General features: G+C 44.7%; 1 protein-coding gene across 2 annotated transcripts in view; it reads right to left on the bottom strand.

The window, feature by feature from the left end:
- The window catches only part of CLPB (ClpB family mitochondrial disaggregase), a 155360-nt gene that overhangs the window by 90646 nt on the left and 40152 nt on the right, over positions 1-24562 (bottom strand). For both annotated transcript variants that reach the window (XM_082659851.1, XM_082659850.1), the window contains exon 4: positions 8448-8551. In XM_082659851.1, the coding sequence (XP_082515977.1) occupies positions 8448-8551 (104 nt within the window). The remainder of the gene's footprint in view (positions 1-8447; positions 8552-24562) is intronic.

The following is a 24562-nucleotide window of genomic DNA, read 5'->3' as shown; positions in this document are numbered from 1 at the left end:
GGAGCCTCAGCCCCCATCAATCACTGGGTGCCTGGAAAATTTCAGCCCTCTGTCTCCCTTCCTGCTATCCATATAAACGTCTCTAATATATTTTTTGTGGTGTGTGGGACCCATCCCTGATTTGGAACTTTTGATGAAAAAATATTTATACACAAAATATGTAAATCAGTTAAAAATTATAAGACTAGTTCTTTGACACCCCATCCCACTTTTTTCTTATTTTCATAAATGTATCGAATTTATTCTTTTTAATAAAACATGTCAACTAGTCTATCTCCCTCTCTTAGTTAAATGTATATATAGATTTGGAGGGCTAAAAGGATGGAAACAATTAACCTAACTGGCTGCTACACTTAATCTTGAAGTTGACCAAAAGGCCTGATGGATAGACAGTGCATTGTCCATCCTAGTGACTCTGTAGTGGCTGACACTGCTGAGAAATGACATGTAGAACCACTGGCACTGAAGGTGTGACAAGGCTCTGACAATGATGAGGAAGAGGCAGGGACATTATTAAAAATAATAGCTTGCCCAAACAGCTTTTGGCCTGGCAGATCCCCAAGCCTTCCAAGACTTCGGACAAGTCAGAGGTTCTGAGCTAAGTGTGGGGCACATACAAGCTGATATGGTTGCTGGGTTCCTACAAGGGCAGGAGACAGTTCTGCTGGCATTTGGCATCATCTCTCTGCCTCAGTTTCCTTTAGTGCCTACATCACAGGGTTGCTGTGAGCACACAGTAAGTATCAATAAACATAACCTGCTGCTGTAGCTATCGTCATCATCATCATCTTACCTATTATTATTACCACTTCCCCCTGCTTCTCTACTCTGGAAGGAATCAGTTCCTGCAGTACCTTCTCCTCTAGGACCTTCAAGACTCCTCTCTGCCTAAAGGATAAGGTCCAAGAATCTTGATTTGGCCCCAGTCTACTCTCTTTAAAGCAGCACCTTTACTGCTCATTACCCTCTAAAATGAATCTTCTGCTGTACAGATGCTTCACCCTAACCAGTTTACTTGCTGCCCTGAAATATGTTTTTTCTGTTTTCCACCCCTGAATATTTTGGACATAACATACCCCTTCTCTGATCACACCCAATTCACATTTAGTTGCAGGCCCTTCCATAAAACCTTATACTTTGAGGCTCAAATATCATTTTACTTCCTGATGTTTCAGACAGAGATTCTCTTCTCTGAGCTCTGATAGTCCTTGTTATCTGCACCTCTGACTGGACCCTTGTCAAACACTGTCTTGGTCATGTCGTCAATCTTCATTGTTATTAATTATCATTCTTGCTGATACCTTATATGTGCATGATACCTTGTATTTTCTCAAATATTTCATAAGTACTTCAATTTGATCTTTATAATAAACCTATGGTATAAAAAGTATTATTCTCTACAGATGAGAAAATCAAGGCTTAGAGAGCTAAAGAGAACTGCCCAAGGTCACACAGTTAGGTGATAGCCAAGCCATTCCTTGGACTCTGAGATAATGTTTGGTTCTTTGCAGATAACAGTTTGCTACCGCTGAAAAGCATTTGGAAGGCTGTGACAGAGACTCTGAATGAAGTTTTATATAAGAGTATGATGAGGACAAAGATGATGATATAAAAACAGAAATTTACATTAATGGAATGCCTTCTATGTTCTACGTTTTAGGCTAGGGATAAATATACTACCCCTAACTCTCCCAATAACCTTTATTTTACAAATAAGGAGATGCAGCCTCTGAGAGGTACAGAAAATTGTTCCAGGTGTCATAGCTACTAAGTGTTCTGTACACCCATAATACCATGGCTTAAGCACACAGATGCTCTAGGAATGAAACTTAAAGTGGCAATAAAAAAGGTCTCTTCCAGGGAGGAGAAGGTCCAGATGAGTTTTTTTTAAAGCAGTTCAAGCACAAGTAGCCTAGATCATCTACTCAAGAGTGGGAGCCTGTTAGAAATGCAGAAATGCAAAATATCAGGTCCTACCTCAGGCATACTGAATCAGAATCTTGGGAGTCGGGGTGTGGCAGGAATCTGTGTTTTAACAAGCTCTCTAGGTGATTCGTAGGTCCTTGGGAGCCTTATTACTCCCATTTGAGTTTGTCTCCAAGGGCGCAGATTCTCTCTGCTTTGCCTGGGTAGGTCTGGACATGCAGTGGGTGCTAGGGGTTAACTTATAGTGAACAGATGAGCTAGGGTAAGACTACTCCTTAGCATGTCCTGGGGAGACGGAGAAATTTTATAGAGAGCAGTTCCATTACCGCTGGCGGGGACTCCTAGCCGTCTCCTGAACTCCAGGGCACTTGTCCACTGGTTTGTGATGTACCAGCTTGCATCATCCTGTCCCCCATCTGAAGATACAGAGATGGGGAAGTCAGCTGGAGCAGGTCAGGACCTGCAGCCCCTGGAGCTGTGGGAAGAGGGCCAACTGGGCTGGTGGGGTTGGCCTTGGCAGGTTCAGCCAGGAAAGTCAGGCCCTCTACCCCCAGAAGGGCCCTGTGCCAACCCAGCTTCTGTACAACTCATCTTTATACAGCCGCCACTTGGAGCTGAGAAGAGAAGCTGATTTATAGCCTGCTCTGGCCACGTTTCTGCCGTGTTTTATTGTTTTAATTGTCTATGTGGGAGGAGCTCAGAGGGCTCACTTGCATTTCTGACAGCCCCAGACACCCAATGTTTATAACAGTTACTTACAAGCAGCCAGCAGCATCCCTGACTGGGTGACTTGTTTACTGTTACGTCTAATCTACTGCCTCCTCCACCTGAGGATTGGGGCCCACCACCCATCAGCCAGCCACAAGTGGAACTCTCCTAGAGTGGGCATGGGTGGGGCTCAAGGCACTGAATGGAATGTGGTCAAGATCAGGGAGTGAGTTGGTAGAGAAGCAGCCGTGATCTCTTAAGCTCCCCTCCACGTGTCCCCTCTAAGTGCCTTGCTCAAGCTGTGCTCCCTGCTAAGAAAATCTTTTCTTTTTTTCCCCCTCCTCTTCACTCTCCAAAGTCCAGCTCAAATCCTACTTCTTCTAAGTACATTACTTGCTCTGACGATGAGCCTAAAGTTTCTAGAACCTTAGAAATCACATGGCTGACAGGAACCTTGGAGGCTATATAATCTAATGACCCTTTACAAAATCCCTGATGGGCGGACAGCCAGCCTCTGTCAGTGCCCCTTGAGTGGTGAGTTGCTCAGTACCTCCAAGGCAGGTTTCCTGCCTTACACTGATCCAAGACCCAACTCTGTACAGAAATTCTTCATCACATGCTACTGTGCTTTACATGTATTTATTTCTAGTCATCCAAACAACCCTTTAAGATGGGTATTGTTATCCCTATGTTACAGATGAGAAAACCTAAATTCAAGGACCTTAAGCCACTTGCTTAAGATCACACAGCTGGTGACAGAGCTTAGAGGACCCATTACTTCCTGGCACTGAAGACTGACCTTTCTCCAGGATACCGCTGTGCCTCTGAAGATGCCATTCTGAGAACTGGAGAGAATGGACAGAACAGTCAGACCAATAAGGCCAAGCATCCCTACATCACCTGCACCAGCAGACCTGCTCTCTACCCAGAAACACCAACCTTGACAAGAGCTGAAGATACAGTAATGTGCCAGTTGAGCAGGCTTCTTGCTAGAGCAATGCCAAATGTCAAACAGGAGAAGGGTTTCACTAGAAATGGGGCAACCGATAGCCAAGTCTCAGCAAAGAGGTTTCTTTCCTCTCTAGGCTGTGCCCATTCTGAGCAGGCAGAACGGATATAGAGCCTCTCTGAGAGAAACTTCTCTGATACCTTTTGGTCTCCTTGCCTGGATCCTCTTTCCTCCCCACACCTTAAATGCTGATACCCTGAGTGAAGGACTTGTCCTCCTATCCCTTCCCTTTAACTCTTTTCCTTAGGCAGTTTCAGTCACATTCATTGTTTTAACTACCAAGCAAATGCTGCCAGACTTCTTTGAACTACAGACCCACTCATCTAACAGTTCACCGAAAGCAGAACCCGAGGTGACAGATGGGTGCCTCCTTTTCCATCAATTCCCACATTCCACTGAATATTCCACCTCCTCCTAATATTTTTCTAATACCTGTTCTCTCCATTCCCAAAGATTTCTTTTAGAAATCCCCAGAAATGAGAAATGCATTTTGAGGGAGAGGAGCATGACTTCTCATCCAATTCTCAAAGGGATCCATCATCCCCCAAACATTGCTAATCTCTCCTCTCCAATTCATCCCCACCCCATCAGAATGGTCCGTCTAAAATGCTAATGTAAACTGAGCATTCTCCTACTTAAAATCCTTTGATGGCCTTCAGAAAACACTATGAATTGCCTTTCAGGGTCCTTCCCACATAGAACCCTGCCTCCCTCTCTGGTCTTACTTCTTGCTATTCTCAGTACTGTGGCAGATGATTCCAGTGGCTGTCACCTATCCCATGTCTCTGCATGTGTTATCCCTTCTACCTGGAAAGTCCACCCCTCTTAGTCTGCCTGGCAGTCTCTGACACATCCTTAAGACCCAGTTCAAAGTCACTTACCCTGTGACACTTCCCAGATATCAGTCTGCCTTCAGATAGAGGGCATCACTACCTATACCAGTGCTACCTATATCCTTTGTACATCTATCAACCTTTGCATTTATCATTCTGCACTGTGGTGCCTGTTCACAGGTCTGTCTTCTTACTCGACTGGGAGCAGATCATATATATTGAGGGGCTAGATCATATATATCCATTTTTATTTATTCCCAGCATCTGGCAGAGTGCCTGACACTCAGTAAGTGCATGCTCAATTATAAATAAACAAAACTAATAAGCAATTACAACCGTAGAGTACTCTACAATTCACACATCACATACTTTATCTCTTCATCTTCACATAATACTGATAAGGTAGACAAGGGATATATTATGGGGGTTTAGGGAGGTCTTGCCAAAGTCATAAACTACAACTCACTCTTCCCTTCAGTACTGAGCACAGGCTGAACCCCACAGAAATATCTATTAGAAATTTAGTGAACTTGATGGACTTTGGCACTGACTTTATACTTTGCTTGTGTTTTGAAGAACTTTGCTGAGCTTGTGACTTTCCTGTGAATTTGCCTAGACACACTCTGGACAAGGGGCTTGTACCTCGTCTTCTACTTAACCTCCTCACACATCCCCAAGTCAGGTAGCTTCCCATGAAAAAGTCAGTCCAATCCAAAGAAAAAAAGAACCACAGGATTCTTTTGTTTCTGTCTACTTCAGCAGTGAGAATGACCCCGAGCTGGGTACAGTGACTTGCATACAGTGGGCAATCAATAAATACTGGTTGAATGGATAAATGAATGAGGTATCTTTAAATGGAAAAAGGAAAGAAAAATATGTTTAAGAAGGAGTTAAAGGCTTAGACTGGTAAGGAGAGGAGAACCCTGAGACGATTTTAAAGAACTGTCACTCTCCAGGCCCGGAGTCAGAAAGCAGAGCGTATGAAGTCAGAGAGCAGAGTACATCCACACTGATACATCAGGGAAAATCGGCTGAGCTGCCAGAAAACTGTGGCCGGCAAAGGTAGTCTGAAATTCAAAAAAGAGAAAAAGCTACAGAGAGAGTTAGATCTCACAAGCCACAGAGCAGTGAGTTTATCAATGATTGTTGATAAAATTTATTATTTCAATCTAGAATTTATTTTTAATGGTTCTGAAACACTTAGGTGATTACTGGGTACCAGTATGGGTTCGCTAAGGATAAGGCAAAACCATGCCAGAATAACCTAATATCCTTTTGGGAAAGGATTACTGAACAACAAATTAAGACAAATGTTAAACATGTTTTTATTTCAGCAATAAATCAGAGAAAATCTCTTAAAATTTTGTGGACAGGATGAAGAAATGGAGGCTAGAAAAGAATGAAGTTTGGTGGATCTACAGCTGTGACTGTTGAGTAATACTTCTAAATTGTCCTGATCATGAGCTCCAGGGCTCTGTACTTCATAGAGTCCTGTAAACATTTTAATCAACGATTAGCACATGAAGTACATGATGGCAGGGATCTTGTCTAACTCACCAGTACCTAGATCAATGCCTGCTAGATAGGAATGTGATCAATAAAATTTTGTAAAATGATTGCTGAATAAGTAACTGAATCCATAGAAAGCCTATTTGCTAACTTTGCAGATCATATAAAATAAGAAGAGATAGTTAATATTTTTATCTTTATTTCATGAGAGATACGCTAGCCTATTCCAATATTTTTGTTGTCTACCTACCTAGAATATAGGCTGGCTAGCAAAAGCTAAAAAAAATTCAGAGGAGGTTGATGAAAACAGGCAAAGAAATGGAAAGGAAGCAAGGAAGGGAGGGAAGGAGGGAGGAAGGGAGGGAGGGAGGGAAGAAGAAAGGAAGGAAAGAAAGAAAAAAGGAAATATCTAAAACATGGTTGGCAAACTGCAGCCTATGGGCCAAATCCAGCCTGCTGCCAATATTTGTAAATAAAGTTTTACTGGAACACATCCACACACTCTCATTTGTGTATTGTGTTCTGCGCTACAGTGGCCAAGCTGAGTAGTCACAGCTAAGACCAACTGGCCCACAAGGCTTAAAATGTTTACTATCTGGCACTTTCCAGAAGAAGTTTGCTGACCACTGATCTAGAATGTTGAATATGAGGATCAACCTGGAAAGCTGAACTATTAGAACACAAAGGTACAAAACGTGAAAGGCACGGGTGGGGACTGGTGTGACAGCAGAGGTTGGATTAGACGGCTTCACAGTTCTGAGATTCTGTGAAATCAAAAATGCTTACTGGACCCTGTTGGGATCCCAAGAACAGATAAGAAGGCACTCAGATAATCCCTTCCCTTCTACCTGGCCCTGCCCTCTCAGCAAATGCTCCTCCTTGCTTTTTGGTGAGAGCACCTGAACAGAAGACAGAGCTGAGGGTGGCAATGCTATGTCTTAGTGAGGAGAGGACAGCCTATAAGGTGAGTCCCCACACATTAGGCTGCAAATATAGGGCAAGTTTGGTACTCATGAAATTCTCCTCTGTTGGAAACAAAGTGAACATGATTCCCCCAGCTCAGTGGGGAATCCAAGGAGGCATAGGTCAAGGCCTGAACATGGAACTGTCAGCTGACGAGGAAAGAAAAGACATATGAGCAGATCAGAGTTCAAATAACCACATAAAGGGCCAAGATTTAGAGAACATTCAAAAGAGCAGCTGAGGGCAGGTTGCAGCAAAAGTTCCATGGAGGATCTAGTCACAGCAAGCGAGCTTGATAAAAGGAGCAGGTTCAGAGAGGTGGAGAGGCAGGGGGAGGGCAACTTCACACTGCAACTGGGTAGCAATGCTCTGATGCTCTTGACATTTCTCTCAGGCTGCTGATTTGAGAAACCTTGCTGGGGCAGCAATGACACCTCTGCCCTAGGCTACCACACCCACGTCAGTCTGGTAGCCTTGCTGACAGCTCTGAGGGCTGAGCACACTGCTTCCCTCTGCTGAACCTTCCCTCAGGTCAATGTTCTGACCCTTAGGCAATCAGCAAGGCTGTCTGTCCTGGCATTACTGCCAACCCTAAAGTAGCCACTGCTCATCTGCCCTGCTGCTGGAAAGGGAGGGGAATCTCAGCCTCTGTGAGTGATCCAGGATAATGGGCGGGCAGCAGAGCCAATCTGGACAAGCAAAGCTCAAACGTAAAATATTCATCTCTGCCTGCAGTCAAAGCAACCTACCCTCTTCTCAACCCTACTTTTGAAAAACTCACCAGAGGCAATAACGGACTAACTTGCCCAGGTACCCTTCAACGGACACGTGACCAAGCCCTGGTAGGTGCACACCGCCTCCTTCCTCTGAGAAGTCCAAGCAACCACGCACACAACACCCCAGGGAGGCACTGATGACCACCCCATTTTACAAGCACAGACAAAGTCCACTCTTTGTCCTGGGTCATTCAGTAAGTTGAGGGGCCAGTCCAGAGAGAGGATTGTATTTCACACAGAAGAGGGGAAAAAAACAGTTGAGAGACTTCTGAGGCTGAGGAAACCAGTGAGGCTGCTTTCTAGTTCTGGGGCAGGGCTGGGACAGGGTAAGTCTGAAGAAAGTAGAGGAAGAATAAATCCACATTCCACACAGTTGCCTTAATTATTTTATGGAAACCTGCTCCACTGTCCACTCATCTGAGACTCCACAGATTGAGGCACTTTTGGGAGAACACCAGTTAAAAGGTTCTTCTACCCCTCCACCCCGGTTATGAAATTGGGCCTCTATTTTATTCCCCAAGACTTGAAGTGACATAAATTATAGAGCCAGAGGGGACTGTGAAGGGCATCTGTTCCAAGCCTTCTGCGCTCTCTATGAGTTCCTAGAGGATGAGGGACTTGCAGGCTCTCACCCTGAGTTGCTGGTAGAGTTGGCACAGAGCACGGCTGCCTGGAAGCCACAGGGAGGAGAGATCTCAGAACAGCAGGGTAGCCCACACTTACCTTCTAAAGAATGGATTCCCTGCTCCTTGGCAGTCTTGTAAACACTGCTGAAATCATCCCCGAGGTTTGGGTCAGCACCAGCTGCAAGCAGGACCTGCACCACACTGGAAGAAATCAAAAAGACACCAAGTGTCAAAAACAGGAAAGGCTGAGGAAGTAGACACTCAGATTCTGAGGCATGTTTGGGGACTGGATCTGCCTCTGCTCATGTGAGTGGTACAGTGGAGAGAACATGAACTTTACGAGCATCAAAGACAAGGGTAGGAAAGTTGGCTCTGAAACTTTACTGGCTGAGAGGCTCTGGACACGTTATCTAACGCCTCTCTAAGGCTCAGTGTCCAAGACAATAAAATACGAAGTGTTTATTCATCAATTACTTATCAAATGCTTACTATGTTCTAGTCACTGTTCTAGGTGCTAGTGTCCATGCCCTCAAGGAGCTTACAGTCTCTTCTGGGAAGGACAACAAATTAGCATAAAATTACAGCGAAGTGTGATAAAGGCTACGGTGGGAGAAGTACCATGTATGGTGGGAAACTAAGGGAGAGGATCAAGAAAGGCCTCCCAGAGGATGTGGTATTTAAGGTGTTAAAGACTTGGAAGGCTGAGAAGCCAGATCTGGGTTGGTGAAGTGGGAGGACCCAATGCATTTACAAATCGGAGGCAAAAGAGCACGAAACTTCACCTGAAGAAAGCAGAATTGGGGATTTCCCTGGTGGTGCAGTGGTTAAGAATCCACCTGCTGATGCAGGGGACACAGGTTCCATCCCTGGTCCAGGATGATCCCACATTCCACGGAGCAACTAAGCCCATGCGCCAAAACTACTGAGCCTGTGCTCTAGAGCCCGTGAGCCACAACTACTGAGCCCGAGCGCCCAGAGCCTGTGCTCTGCAACAAGAGAAGCCACTGCAATAAGAAGCCCGCGCACTGCAATAAAGAGTAGCCCCCACGGAATTCCCTGGTGGCACAGTGGATAGGAGTCCGCCTGCCAATGCAGGGGGCGCGGGTTCATGCCCCGGTCCGGGAGGATCCCACATGCCGGAGCAGCTGGGCCCGCGAGCAGTGGCTGCTGAGCCCACGCGTCTGGAGCCTGTGCTCCATGACGGGAGAAGCCACAGCGGTGAGAGGCCCGCGTACCGCCAAAAAAAAAAAACCCAAAAAACAAAAGAGAGTAGCTCCCTGCTCGCCGCAACTAGAGAAAGCCCACGCGCAGCAACGAAGACCCAATGCAGCCAAAAAAAATAAAATTAAAAAAAAAAAAAAGGTAGAATTGGAGTAGAGGGTGTAAGGGGAAGAAAAGTGGGGAATGAGATAAGCCACTGAAGGGATTAAAAGGGAAGTGACGTGGCAACACATGCTTTTCCTCCCCACTTCAAGATATATACATTAAAAAAATACAAATCATATAGAAATATTAAATTGAAAAATGAAAGTCTTCCCTTATAGCCATCTCCTTAATCTAAATTCTAAGACTAACCACTATTTATAGTTTGGTGTGTTTCCTTCCAAATCTTTGCTATTAGAAGAATCACTCCTATAGCTGTGTGAGAATGAACTGGAGGGAGTAGGACAAGAGGCAGGAGCCTCCACAGTGAGGTTAAATTAGGTGAATTTATATAGCACCAAGTACAGTGCCTGACCCAGGAATACTCCATATATGTTAGCTTCCCTTCTATCATGTAATGTTCCTGCTAATACTTTCCTTTTTTTTCCCTAATAAAAAAAGGTTCGTGTTCACTATTAAAAAAACTCAGAAGATATAGCTATTCAAAAAGAAAAAAGTTTTAGAATATATAACATCTTTCCATTTTTTTCAATGTATGCACATTTTTATTTACCAAAAACTGGATCATATATAAACTCTCCCTAAACACACACATACCTCACCCCCCTTCCATGTCTTAAATATCTGTCTATCACATTGTTTTTAATGACTGCACAGTATTCTACTAAAAGGCTAGTCTATATTTAGCTAATCCCCAATGGTAAAACAATTAGATTATTCTTAATATTTCAGTAACAATCTCTATTTCCTTTGCATAAATTCCTAACAGATGAATTTCTAGATCAAAAGTATAAGCATTTTTAAGGATTTTGATAAATGTTACTAAATTACCTTTCAGAAAGATTGTACCGATTTTTATTTTTACTATCAAAGGAAGAAGGATGAGAGCAACCGCTGTGCCTTTCTTTCACCAAAGCTTTTTCATTATGTGTTAATCTGGACACAGAAAATGGAATCACACTGCTGTTTCAACTTGCATTTCCTTGATTACTAGTGAGGCTGGACTTAAAAAAAATGTTTAGCAATCAGTTGTGTTTCCTTTTTCATGAATCACAATTATCAATTTTGTTTTTATTTTCAGGCATAATGTCCTTTGCCTATTTTTCTCTTAGCATGTTCATCTTTTGCTCACTGGCCTTCAAAACTATTAATGCTTTTGAAGGCATAAATGGCAAGCATTAAAAAAAATTACTCTAGGGAATTCGCTGGTGGTCCAGTGGTTAGGACTTGGCACTTTCACTGTCAGGGCCCGGGTTCAATCCCTGGCTGGGGAACTAAGATTCTGGAAGCCTTGTGGCCCAGCCAAAAATAAAAATAAATAAAAATTTAAAAATCACTCTATCATAAATATTAAAAAGCCAACCTACAATTTTAGTTTCTCTCCTTTGTTAGTTTTTCAATATCTGTAGCCAGCAGTATTGCTGGTTTTCCCTGTATCAACTGGTTTGAGTTTCATAACCTTCAACAGGCACAGGACCTGCCCAATTATTTGCTGAACGGATGAATGAATTTCAATAACTCCCATGCACACAAACACACAGTCCTCATAGGTAAGTCAAAGAACGAGAATCTATCTCCCACATAGATGGGGTTCTTCTACATCTGATCTAACATGGTCAAGTGAGCCTCCTGTGCCTATTCCCCTTACCTAAAAGGATCTTAAGAATTACCTTTTACAGGTAATTTATCTAGGATATGAATTATGATCCCAAAGAGAAATAAGAAGGGTCTCTAAGCACCTAAAATCAATGTCTAAAACTCAGATATTTAACTCACAGCAGAGTCTGTCAGGTTTTCACTTGGAGACTATTTGCTCATAGTTTACACATAATTTGGATTAAGACTGGCATTAGTCTTCCTGCTTGCCAGAAGATTAAAAGAGGGTTCAAAAAGGCTGTTAGAGATGGGCAACTACCTGCAGGCAGTGAGAAAAATATCTGATAGAAAGGGATGTAGTATGGTACAGAGGTTAAGAACGCTGGCTTTAAAATCGGAGACAATATGAACATCAACATGAATAAAGACATTAATGGATTATCACCCATTGGGTACACTAAGATTCCAAGAGTTCGTATTGAAAATAAATGAATAAGTCAATGGGAGAGATGGGAAAGCTCTTCTTTATTGTAGAATGACAAATAATAAATGTAGAACAAATGATGAAATTAGAAAATCATTTTGCAATCATAATTATCAGGGATATTAAGAGTATGTAGCTCAGATTTCCCTGGTGGCGCAGTGGTTGAGAACCCGCCTGCCAGTGTAGGGGACACGGGTTCAAGCCCTGGTCCAGGAAGATCCCACATGCCATGGAGCAACTGGGCCCGTGCACCACAACTACTGAGCCCGTGCTCTGGAGCCTGCAAGCCACAACTACAGAAGCCCGCACGCCTGGAGCCTGTGCTCCGTAACAAGAGAAGCCACTGCAATGAGAAGACCACGTGCCGCAACAAAGGGTAGCCCCCACTTGCTGCAACTAGAGAAAGCCCGTGCGCAGCAACGGAGACCCAACGCAGCCTGCCCAAGTAAATAAATACATACATACATACATAAATGCTAATGAGTACTGTGATACTCCTAAAGAAGGTTATGGTATGCAGCACCCCCAAATTAAAAAAAAAAAAAAGGAGGAGTATCTAGCTCATATGACTCTGTTAGTGTATGTAATGTGCTTGTACAGTGCCTGACATATAATAAGTGCTCAAAGAACATTAGTTATCATTACTATGTACCTGACCCCATAGCTGGGCTGTGGGAAAGTCAAGAGAAGTTTGAACTAAGACACAAATTGGGAAGACAGCATGAAATTTTATAACAAGTATAGGGAGACGTGGGTTCAAATCAAAGCTCTATCATTTACTGACTGTGATCTTGGACAAGTTACTATACTTCTGGGACTCCATTTCCTTACTGGAATAACAGATAATGATGCCTCCCTTGTAGGTTATAAGTATGTAAAACCACAGTGCCTGGCACATCAAAGGAGATCCACAAATATGAGCTCTCTTCTCTGTGTCCATATAATCTTAGTGATAATAACACAAATCTGGGCTGAAGTGGGCTCTAGATATATACCTAATCACCCCCAGGACTCATGCTGGCATAGCCCTGTGTTAAGAAGGCAGCTCTTGGGCTTCCCTGGTGGCGCAGTGGTTGAGAGTCCGCCTGCCAATGCAGGGGACGTGGGTTCGTGCCCTGGTCTGGGAAGATCCCACATGCCGTGGAGCGGCTGGGCCTGTGAGCCGTGGCCACTGAGCCTGCATGTTCGGAGCCTGTGCTCTGCAACGGGAGAGGCCACAACAGTGAGAGGCCCGCATACCGCAAAAAAAAAAAAAAAAAAAAAAAAAAAAAGAAGGCAGCTCTTCTAGTCATGTACCAAAATGTTCATTGCAGCACTATTTACAATAGCCAGGACATGGAAGCAACCTAAAAGTCCATTGACAGATGAATGGATAAAGAAGATGTGGCACATATATACAATGGAATATTACTCAGCCATAAAAAGAAATGAAATTGAGTTATTTGTAGTGAGGTGGATGGATCTAGAGTCTGTCATACAGAGTGAAGTAAGTCAGAAAGAGAAAAACAAATACTGTATGCTAACACATACATATGGAATCTAAAAAAAAAAAAGGTTCTGAAGAACCTAGGGGCAGGACAGGAATAAAGACGCAGACATAGAGAATGGACTTGAGGACACGGGGAGGGGGAAGGGTAAGCTGGGACGAAGTGAGAGAGTGGCATGGACATATATACATTACCAAATGTAAAATAGATAGCTAGTGGGAAGCAGCTGCATGGCACAGGGAGATCAGCTCAGTGCTTTGTGACCACCTAGAGGGGTGGGATAGGGAGGGTGGGAGGGAGACGCAAGAGGGAGGGGATATGGGGATATATGTATACGTAAAGCTGATTCACTTTGTGATACAGCAGAAACTAACACACCATTGTAAAGCAATTATACTCCAATAAAGATGTTAAAAAAATAAGGCAGCTCTTCTATATTCTGCACAAGTTGGCTTGTTTTAAAATCTAAGTGAGAAGGGTTTGTCGATCTAAACTCAAAGGGACATAATTTGGTTAATCCTCAGCTGCTGTGTCCAATCACCATTCAATCACACCCCCTCCCATGGCAAGCTGTCCCTCCAGGCAGCTAGTGTCACTAACTGTGCTACCTGGGCCTCTCCAGGTTCCTGAGTATTGATTCCATCTGTCCAATTTGCAGGCTGCAAGACGTGTCCAAGCAACCAAGTATGCTGCCCTTCGCCCCAAAGGGCAGACAGTGGTCTGGCAGGATGGGGAGAGGAAAGTGACTAGGCTAAGCCCTGGGGCTGCTAACCCAATCAAAAGGAATGGGCAATTCACTTCACAAACTTGGAGGACAAAGAGGGTGAGCATCCAAGCTAGTGACTCATTCTGCAATCCTGGAGAAGACTCCTTTCACTTTTAATTAACTCAAAAGGCAGCAGCCCCACTGTGGGGTATACCTAGGACTAAAGGAACTGTGGCTGCTCAGGCCGAGTGGCACCAAACACCTTACCAGATAGCTAGTAAGCTTTTTTTGCCCAAGAGCTATCTCATACTTAAAAAGCATCTAACCCAGAGTTCCACAGGGATCAGGCCCTTTTTGGAGAAGCCAGCCCAGATCAGGCTAAAGGACTACATGACTATGGTTAGCTCTGATGATGAAAAGAACTTCGTGGACCAATGGGATGTAGGAGGGTAGAAACAGAGTAGGAGGCTAGCCAGGTAAGAGAAAGCTAAGGCAAGGCTCGTGAGAACAGGCTTAGCAGCAGGCCAGGCCCAGGGAGTGTCAAGAAGTTCATAGTCAAAACAGAGCCAAGGGCCAGAGACCAGGCAGCAGAGACGTGAGGCAGAGAGTAAAAAGCCAGGTCAGATGTCAAGGACTAGAGGCAGAGGGAAACAGCAGACCATAAAACAAGTAAGCAACCAGAAACGAAGAAACACACTGGTATCAGAGGTCAAGACAAGGCAAAAGAAGCAGACACCAGGGGCAGCAGTGAGGAGACTTCGCAAATGAAGAGATTTCTGCCTCTTTGACATTTTTTGCTGAAGCAGAAACAAATCCCCCAATTCAGAACTGTATCTGGGAGAAGGTTACGTACACAAGATGGTGAGTTGGCCCACCTGGCTGACAAGGGGACTACAGGATCTGACGGCACAAAGGGAGGCAGGTACTGCTATCCGAGGTGATCCACCAAAGGAAAACTAGAGCCGCCCCGCTGTTCTGGCATTGGCATACTGGCTATCACTTGGGAGGTTTGGGTTTAGGTATCACTATCTTAAATTGGAGTAGCTGGTGCTAAATGGGCAGTGAAGTGTATGGGCTAGGCCTTCATGGTCTTAATAGCTGGGTTAAAGGGGACAGAGTACACCATCCCACTCACTTATGTTTTTCTATAACACACTCAAAGGAACTATGCTGACTACTCCAGAGGTTCTCACCGGACAAAGGCTTACAAACATCAGCAATTCTCCCAGCCACCTCAGGACTTGGCCTCTGGTGGTCTGTGGAAAGATATGCCTACCAATGTCAGTATCAACCTCAAAGGCTAGAGATAATCTCCAGATACCCTACTTCCAATACTAATCTGGAGAGTCAGAGAATGTCTACAGCCCAGGAGGATGGGGGTTTAGAGTTGGCCTTTAGTGACTTGGCTCTGGTAGCAGTACTTGCCTTCCTGTGTGTCCATCAGAATCTACTCTGGTCTTATCTCTGCCCAAGTGAGCTGACTCACCAAAAAGACCGGGCTTTGTGAATACTGAAGGTGAAGGTTGTGAGGGATAGTATCCAGCTGACAGGTTGGCAGAGAAGCAGCAATAGGGCCGAGCTAGCCAGGCCAGGGATGGGGGGCACTGCAGGCCTGGAAATCTGGCTAATCAGAAATGGTCAGGTCTTAAAGATTGGCCTTAGATAGGGAGCAGAATGCAGGTCCAGAGCCCGAGACCTTGGTAAGAGTTACACATGTGAGTAGGAGTGGTGAGCTCTGAGCCTAGGCTGAGAGCTGTTTTCTTTCTGCTTATTTTACTGCCTGCTGATACAAGTATCTATTTTCTCAAGGGTACAGTAGGGCTAAGTAGGAGGAAGATAGCAGTCTAATAATAAGAGCTAGCATTTGTATATACCTCCTACACGCTAGGCACTATTTTAAATACTTTATATATACTAACATCTAATCTTCACAACAACCCTATGAAGGAGGTTAAACAGAAACTGAGGGATAAGTAACTTGTCCAAGGTCACTCAGCTGTAAGGAGCAGACGTGGGATTCAAACCAGGGCAGTCTGGCTACCAAGCCCATGTCCTTATCACTCTGCTACATGGCCTCTCACTTCCCTGTGTTGACTCCCAGGTAGCTAACAGTCTGTAGAAGCACTTTGCCTCAACTCAAGTTTTAGCAACAAGGCTAGGATCAGGAAGCCCAACAGAAAAATGAGGCAAGGATATGAACAGTCAATGCCCAGAGGAGGAAAAAAACAAACAAACAAGATGATTAAGTATATGAAGAGATCCTCAAGCTTGTGTGTGATTAGAGAAAGGAAAATTTTTAAAAATGAGATAGCATTTTATTGGGAATTTGGGACTGACATGTACACACTGCTATATTTAAAAGAGATAACCAACAAGGACTTACTGTAAATTAATTAATTAATTTAAAAAAATGAGATAGAACTTCAAGTTAACACACTGGCAAAAAGTGAGAACGCTGAAAAATGCCCAGTGTTGGTGAAGACATGCGGATCTCAGATTCTTCATGCACTGCCAGGGGACAGACTGGAGCAGCCATTCTGGAAGCCAATCTTGTAATATTTGTCATGTTAAAGTACCTTACCCTATGACCCAGCACTTTGCTCGTGAGGATATGTATCTCAGAGAGATTCTTACACAGGTCTATAGAGGGCAGCATGGGAGATGTTCACCACATATTTTGTGGCAGTGGGGAGTTGAGGCAATCAAGTGTCCATCACTGGGGGAACAGGTAAGTTAAATGTAGTAGACACATGCTATGAAACATGATGCAGCAGTCAGAAGCAACAGGCTGGATACACGTGCAGCAACATGAATAGATGATTTTTAAAAAGGGGTTGATTCCCTGCCACCTACTATTATTCATTAATTGAACTTGACCATCTGTTCTAAAAATTTATTCCTTCAGGGAGTCTCTCAATTGCAGAACTCTAATTCCCATGCTGATCTAGTGATTTTGGGGGCTGAAGAATTAAGGACCCAGTGAAAACAATTAACTCCCCGAAGTACACCAAAGGCCATCACGCAGGCCCCTCCTACTGGTTCAACTGGTTAGTGCTCATTCACCTTTAGGGCTCCTCAGTGACATAGTCACCAACTCAACTGAGGCTTCTCCGACTCCCAGCCCGGGTCCACACCCTCCCTCTTTGCACAGAATCCAGTACTTACTCCTGTGGAAGGTGGCCCTCACCATGTTATGTCGTTATTGCCTGTCTACTTTTACTTGCCTTTCCCAGTAGATCACGGGGCAAGAGCCATGTCTCAACCTTCTTTCACAGCTCCTTGCCTAGTGCCTGGATCCCAATAAGTGGTCAACAGATGATTTCTGAATGACTGCACGAAAAAATGAAGAATGAATGAATGAAATAATTATTTTATTTGGTGAGAGATGGGGGAGAAAGGTGGAATGCAACTGTCTCAGCCCTGCCCAGCCTTCCCCCACCTGAGGGTCCGAACTGGGCTGCAGGCAGCTTAGCTGTGGAAAACTTCCATCTTCCTCTCCTGAGCACTAGGCCCTTCCTGCCCTCCACTAGGCAGTTCCCAAACAAAGCTGAGGAAAAGAACGGGAGGGTGGTCCCTAAGAAGCAGCTCCTGGGACTCACAGAACTCCCTTTGGAGCAACAGCCCCCACCAGGCGAGTTTTAACTTTCCGATCAGGTTTGTAATTAGATTAGATGTGGGAGCACACGTAGGAAGTTGGCTCACGTGGACCTTGATGAGCTCCTGCTTTCAGGACAGTGGGGCGTCACAATGCACAGGAGGACAGTTACATCAATTGGCTTTCTGCTCTCAGTGGCCGGAGGGGCTTTGGATCATCACATTGTTTAGGAAAGAGGGAGGAAACCTGTGGTGTGAGCTGAGGCCTAAGCTGGGCGAGGCGCGTGTCAAAGGCGGCTGGTGAGCAGCTGGAGTTGGTGAAGCAAGAAGGGCAGTGATCCCAGCTCCAGGTCGTCCCCACACAATGTGGAGCTTCAGAAGAAGCTCCTCCAACTCCTCCTCCCCTCTACCCCCCACATGCAAGCATAGGGTCACTGTGTCCCAAGGAAAAGACAAAGAGTTGACCTATTCTCAACCCAGAGCACACCTCGATGAGGGGAGAAAGCAAAGAGGTCACAGGTCAGGAGGTTTGCTGGAAAGTCAAATGAGCTATGGATCATTCAGTCTACTGGTTGGTCTACAGGCGGTCGGGAAAGCGGGGAGGCCCGACCAAAGGAACTGGCCTGTGTTGAATCTAGAGGTCCTGTGGTGTAGAGGCATGAGCTTGGTGGGGGGCAGGATGGGAAGGCAGTTTTCTTTTCTTTTTTGGGGGGTGGGGTGCAGTTTTCTTTTTAAAGCCAGCTTCCTTGGGAAACAAACTAAAGATTAGGGAGGAAGCAAGGAAGGTACCTGTGTAGAAAATGTGCCCCCGTTTCCTCGAATGAGGATGTTATTTTGTTTACTTCCCTCAAAAGGTAAAGATCAATAATCATAATAAAGCAGCCACGGTGGGTTGAGCACTTTACATTTACTACTCCAGATCCTTATAACCACTTGCAATGAGGTACTAGTCAATTTTACAAATGAATAAACTGAGGCTCAACGAGATAACATGAGTTATCCAAGTATACACATTAAATAAGCACAGGAATCACGATTCAAATCCATGTGTCTGTCTGGGGCCAAACCCAGTGCACACTCCCCTAAACCACACTGGTTCTCACCCATCTGACCATCCATTAGTCTGTCATAATATCCCATAGTCGCTGGGCCCTTACTATGTACCAGGGACAGTGATATTTTCAGATGGTCATAACAGCTAGCTGGGATAAGAGGGAGTCTGATTCAGAGGGACAAGGGTCAAAATCAGTAGAGGGCTCAGACCAGGTGAGATAATTTGGGCAAGGCTTAAGGAAGACATGGCACGTTAAGCAGAGGGCCAAGGAATCGAGATTACCCATCACAGGATTTCCAGGACAATCCCAATTTCATATACTTAGCCTAGTTCTAAATACACTTCCATATCTTTCAATCTGTGGTTCATAACACACAGTCGCCAAACCGATGGGGCAGTGTGGTCAAGCCCTGGTTATTAGGGATTCTTTCCACAGTATAGGCTAGACTAGGCTCTCTCCAGGCAAATGATCCATAAGAGCATGTTGAGGCTGGTACATCTCCTAGACGTACTATGCACTAGGCATTGCAGTAAGCAGTCTTACATGCATGTTAATCTTCGTAACCACCCTATGCTGAGGCAGATGCTAACGTTGTTCCTACTTTGCAGATGAGGAAACAGCTGTTCAGAGGTAGAGCTAGGTTTTAAACTCAGGTCCTCTTTCCAGAGCTCTTGTTCCTCACCACTCTGCCACACACAACTAGACTGTGCTCCCCAAAGTAAGGACTGTGCCTGGCCATCTGTTCCCTTGCACATAGGCCGCAGTACGGGCCAGTAAATATTCGTTGAATCGATTCACTTCTAAGGCCTTAACACTGCACTGTTGATGCACACATTGAGTTTTCAGTCAGCTCCTGGGCTTTACTTGATAGTATTGCTAAAGTGGGTCTCCTAGGATTTTACAGTTGGTTTTTGGTTTTAACTGTAGACTGAAACACTTGTCCCTATTAATTTTTATCACCACAGATTTAACCATTGCTCTAGCCCACGGAGTTCTTTTTTCACATCCCTGACTCTTTCACCTAACATATCAACTACCTCTAAGCTTCATTTAATCTGCCCATTTGGTTGGCATTTATCAATGGTCTCACTAGAATCAGTGATATGACTGGTGAATAGGACAGACCCCTGTGGCTCACCAGTACAGTCTGCTTTCCAGTCTGATATCCATTCACATATAAACAATGAACCAGATCATTCACCATTCATTAGTTTGACCAAACTATTTGCCACATCATATTTTATTAATGTGGATATTATAAGAGACAGCCAAATACCTTGCTGCAACCCAGACACACCTACCATATTTACTGTATATTCCTGACCCACCAAGCTGGCACCCCTATTTATTTATTTATTTTAAACATCTTTATTGGGGTATAATTGCTTTACAATGGTGTGTTAGTTTCTGCTTTATAACAAAGTGAATCAGTTATACATATACATATGTTCCCATATCTCTTCCCTCTTGCGTCTCCCTCCCTCCCACCCTCCCTATCCCACCCCTCCAGGTGGTCACAAAGCACCGAGCCGATATCCCTGTGGCACCCCTATTTAAATAAGCACAGAGTGGGTCTGATGTCCTTAAAGAGGAGGTGCAGGAGTGGACCATACCACAGTCCCTAGAAATGGAACACCCTTCCCCAGGCTGCTGAACTGGATGAGTACTGGATGCTCTTTTCATCCGAACTGATCTTCTCCATGAAGACAGCACTGAACACAGAACCCCAGGATGGGATATAGCGCTGGAGAAGGGGGTGGGTACCCTGAGACTGTCAGTTTAGGCAAATGAGCTGACATCACTTTCCAGGGAGCAGTGTCTGGGTGGCCTGAGGTCAAGGCATGTGTCTGCCAAACTAGAAACGGGTGCATGCTGGGCTTGGAATATCATTACTACGAAACAGGATTATCTTGAGCAATGATTCTAAATGGGATTAGAAATGACTCTCTGTTACTCAGAGATAATCAACCACAGCAGCGGTGGGAGAGACATCAAGCTCGGCACACTTTTCTGGGGGCATGGTGCTGGCATTCCGGGCACCTGGCCAGCACGCTCACCCGCCCTTTCTTGCTGGGAAATACTGGGAACTGCTCTTCACTAGGCAGCTGCGGCCACCTGGGATGAGAGTAAGCTCCACATCAAAGTGCCCTGCTTTGGGGTCCCATGTTCTAGGCCCAGCTTCTTAGATGAAAAGGAGTGGAAAAAGAATCTCCAAAGCCCTACTGCTTCTGCATCACCCATCAGATACTGGTGAGAGGCAAGAAATATCCCCACCTCCATCAAAGATAGGCTTACCTGCAGGAAATTCACTAACTTCCTGAGGTTACCAATCAGCAGCAGCAGTGTTAGTCATAATAATAATTAAGACACTACCACTACTACTATACTACTATTAACTAAAGTAGCAAACTCTTATCAAGTGCTTACTATGTGGCAGGCATTATTCTAAACACTATACATATATTTACACATTTAAAGTAGCTCAGCTTATTATCTCCATTTTATGGCTGAGGAAACAATCACAGATAAGTGAAAGAACTTGCCAAGGTAGATGACTAGTAAGAGGAAGAGACAGCTTGGATGTGAATCCAGGTCGTCCAGCTCTAGAGCTCACAGCTCTACCACATGCTAGACAGTTACAGCCTGAGAGGACCATGGTCCATGCTGGATAAGGCTTTCCTTTACCCTCACTGGTCTCCAGACCCTGCCAGTGCCCCCTACTAACTCTGGTACATCCCTACTTTCTTACTTTTATGAGCTTATGCTCACAATGGTGCTTATTCCAGAAATGCTGTCTTTCTGCTCTCCACCTCTACCAACCAAAATCCTGTCCGTCTTTCAAGGCCCACCTCATGTGAAAGGGCCTCCTTTCATGATTAACCCCTACCCCAGCACTCTAGGCTGGTCTTCTCTGGGTACTGACCACATTCTGCCTCAATCTGCCGTTAAAAGGAGGCTTGTTTTATCCCTTTTCTGAAAGCTTTTTTGAAGACAAGGAGAGTAGTTTGTCAGTTTTTAGATTTCTCAAAAAATCATCCAGCACATAGTGGGTCATCAAGAAACCCTGCCTGAATTGACTTGACTCCTGGTCTTGGCACCCCTTGATTCACTGCATGGCTTTGCTCCCTGCATCTTCCCTACCCAGGTAGTATAATCCAGTGGAGAGAATAAGGCTTTGGGGTTCAGAGGGACCTGACTTCAAATCCTGGCTCCCCCTTTCACTTACTGGACAACCTTAGGCAACTCTGAGCTTCATTTTCCCTATCTGTAAAATAGGGATAATAATCCCCCCATTTTAGGATTGCAGTGAGGATTAGAGCCAACATGGGAAGTATTCGACATGGGCCTGGCACACAGAAGACACTCAGTCAACCACAGCCATCATCACCACTATAGTCAGGAGATCAGATAGCACAAAGCCAGCCTCCTCCGGCCAAAGGAAGCACCACTCTGCAGCAAGCAGCCAGGCTGAGAACAGGCTGGGGACCTTGGGAAGAGACTGTAGGCCTCCAAAGCAGGATAGACCTCCATGTTGTCAGGTCCCCTGGTACCTACATTAAAGCACAGGTACTGGGGTTCTCTACCTGCTCTGCCTCTGGCCAGCCAGCAAGGAAGAAGAGCCTCCCATGGAGGCTGCCCCAGTCCAGCTGCAAGAGAAGCATCAGCTCTTTGCTCTAAGAACACTTGTGGAGCTGTCGGCCACACAGAGAGGCCTGTAAAACCTCTCCTGCAGGTCAGCGATCTGGCTTGGGCTGCTGGGTTCTTAAAGATAGGATTTAATGCCCCCCCTCCCCTTAGTAAGGTGGAGGGAAAATAAGCAAATGCTAAAAATAAATGACTGCTATGAGAGGGAATTAAATGGTCTTCAGCCAAGGATGGCGGCATTTTAAAATTAACAAAGCCCAGGTACCACATCCAGGAAGGCCTTGGCAAATGCGTGTTATCCACTCATTAGCTCAGCTCCTCAGGGACTCCAGCCAAGCAGGGAAGGCAGTGCCGGGAAGCAGTCCTTCCGATGCTGATGAAATGCACCCCGCACCCCGGGAGAAAAAGCAGAAGGAGGGAGGGAGACTCTTGTGGGGAATTTCAAACAGTTCTGCTGGAGCTTCCTTCTCTGCCTGGCAGTCTCACTTCTCTGAGGCAGGGGCTTTCAAGGCAACCAGCAAGCCCAAGTGGACTCAAATCTGAACCTCCCCCCACGACCCCACTGTTTCAGGATCTTTGGTTCCTGAAGCTCCACAATGGCCATGCTATTTAGGTGGTCCTCCCTGCGTGGCAGTCCAGGGACAAGGAAACCAAGAATGATGTGGGATGAGAGGCAAGCTCCCAGTTCTGAACCCTGCACTTTCTCCTCGCCATAAAGAACCATATGACACTTTGTGAGCCCACTGTATACCATTCATAAGGTGAATTTATCACTATTCATTAGTAACTGTACTTCATGACATCACGAACCGTGTGAATCCACAAATCTTTATTCTCTACTAACAATCAGAATATATAGTACTCCAATGTAAAATACCATCAACTATAAGAATTCAAAACATTCCAGGTGACTATAAACAGTATGAATTCATTTTAACTCTACTAACAGGAATTCTCAGTACACCAAAGGTCACAATTAACAGTGAAAATGTAGAGAGATATGATGGTTTTTTGAAAACTTTTTAAAAGTCTGTTTATTGAAGTATCATTTATGCATAGTAAAATTCATCCTTTTAAATTGTACAGTTTGATGAGTTCTATGACCACCACTATAATCAACACTTAGAGTATTTCCATCACCCCAAAAGTTCCATTGGGCCCTTCCTCCCACTCCTAAACCCTAGCAGCCACTAACCTGATTTCCGTCCCTATAGTACTGCCTTTTCCAGACTGTCATATAAATGGAATTATACAGCAGGTAGCTTTTCATGTCTGGCTTTAACTTAGCATAAGGCTTTAAAGATTTGACCATGTTGTTACCTGTACAAGAAGTTTGTTCTTTTTTTACTGCTGAGTAGTCCACTGTATGGATGTACCATAATTTGTCCATTCACCAGATGATGGACATTTGGGTGATTTCAAGTTTTTGGTGATTATGAATAAAGCTACTATAAATATTTGCATACAGGTCTTGTTGTAGATGTATGTTTTTATTTCTCATGGACAAATATCTAGGAGTTGGTATTGCTGGGCTGTAGCAGCAATGATAAATGTATGTTTTACCTTTATAAGAAACTGCTGAAGTATATTCCAAAGTGGCTATACCATTATGAATTCCTATCAGCAGGGATGACAACTGTTCTGCATCCTTATCAGCACTTGGTATTGTCAGTTTTAAAAATGTTGGCCATTGGTATAGGTGTGTAGTGGTATCTCATTGTGATTTTAACTTGCATTCCCCTAAATGCTGAGTATCTTTCATGTGCTTATTTGCCATCAATCTCTTCTTTGGTGAAGTGTCTGCTCAAATCTTTTGCCTATTTTTTAAAAATTGGGCTATTGGGACTTCCCTGGTGGCGCAGTGGTTAAGAATCCACCTGCCAATGTAAGGGACATGGATTCGATCCCTGGTCTGGGAATATCCCACGTGCCGTGGAGCAACTAAGCCCGTGCGCCACAACTACTGAGCCTGCGCTCTAGAGCCTGTGAGCCACAACTACTGAGCCCGCATGCCACAACTACTGAAGCCTACACACCTAGAGCCCATGCTCCACAACAAGAGAAGCCACCACAATGAGAAGCCCGCGCACCACAACAAAGAGTAGCCCCCACTCGCCGCAACTAGAGAAACCTGCGCGCAGCAACGAAGACCCAGTGCAGCCAAAAATAAATAAATAAATTTATTTAAAAAAAAATTGGGCTACCTTTTAATTACTGATTTGTAAGAGTTCTTTATATCTTCTGGATACTATTCTTTTATCA

The sequence above is a fragment of the Grampus griseus genome (genome assembly GCF_964374135.1).
Source record: "Grampus griseus genome assembly, chromosome: 8".
In the NCBI taxonomy this organism is placed as follows: Eukaryota; Metazoa; Chordata; class Mammalia; order Artiodactyla; family Delphinidae; genus Grampus; species Grampus griseus.
Note: the sequence above shows the minus strand (reverse complement) of the source record. Positions and strands in the feature narration are given on the sequence as shown.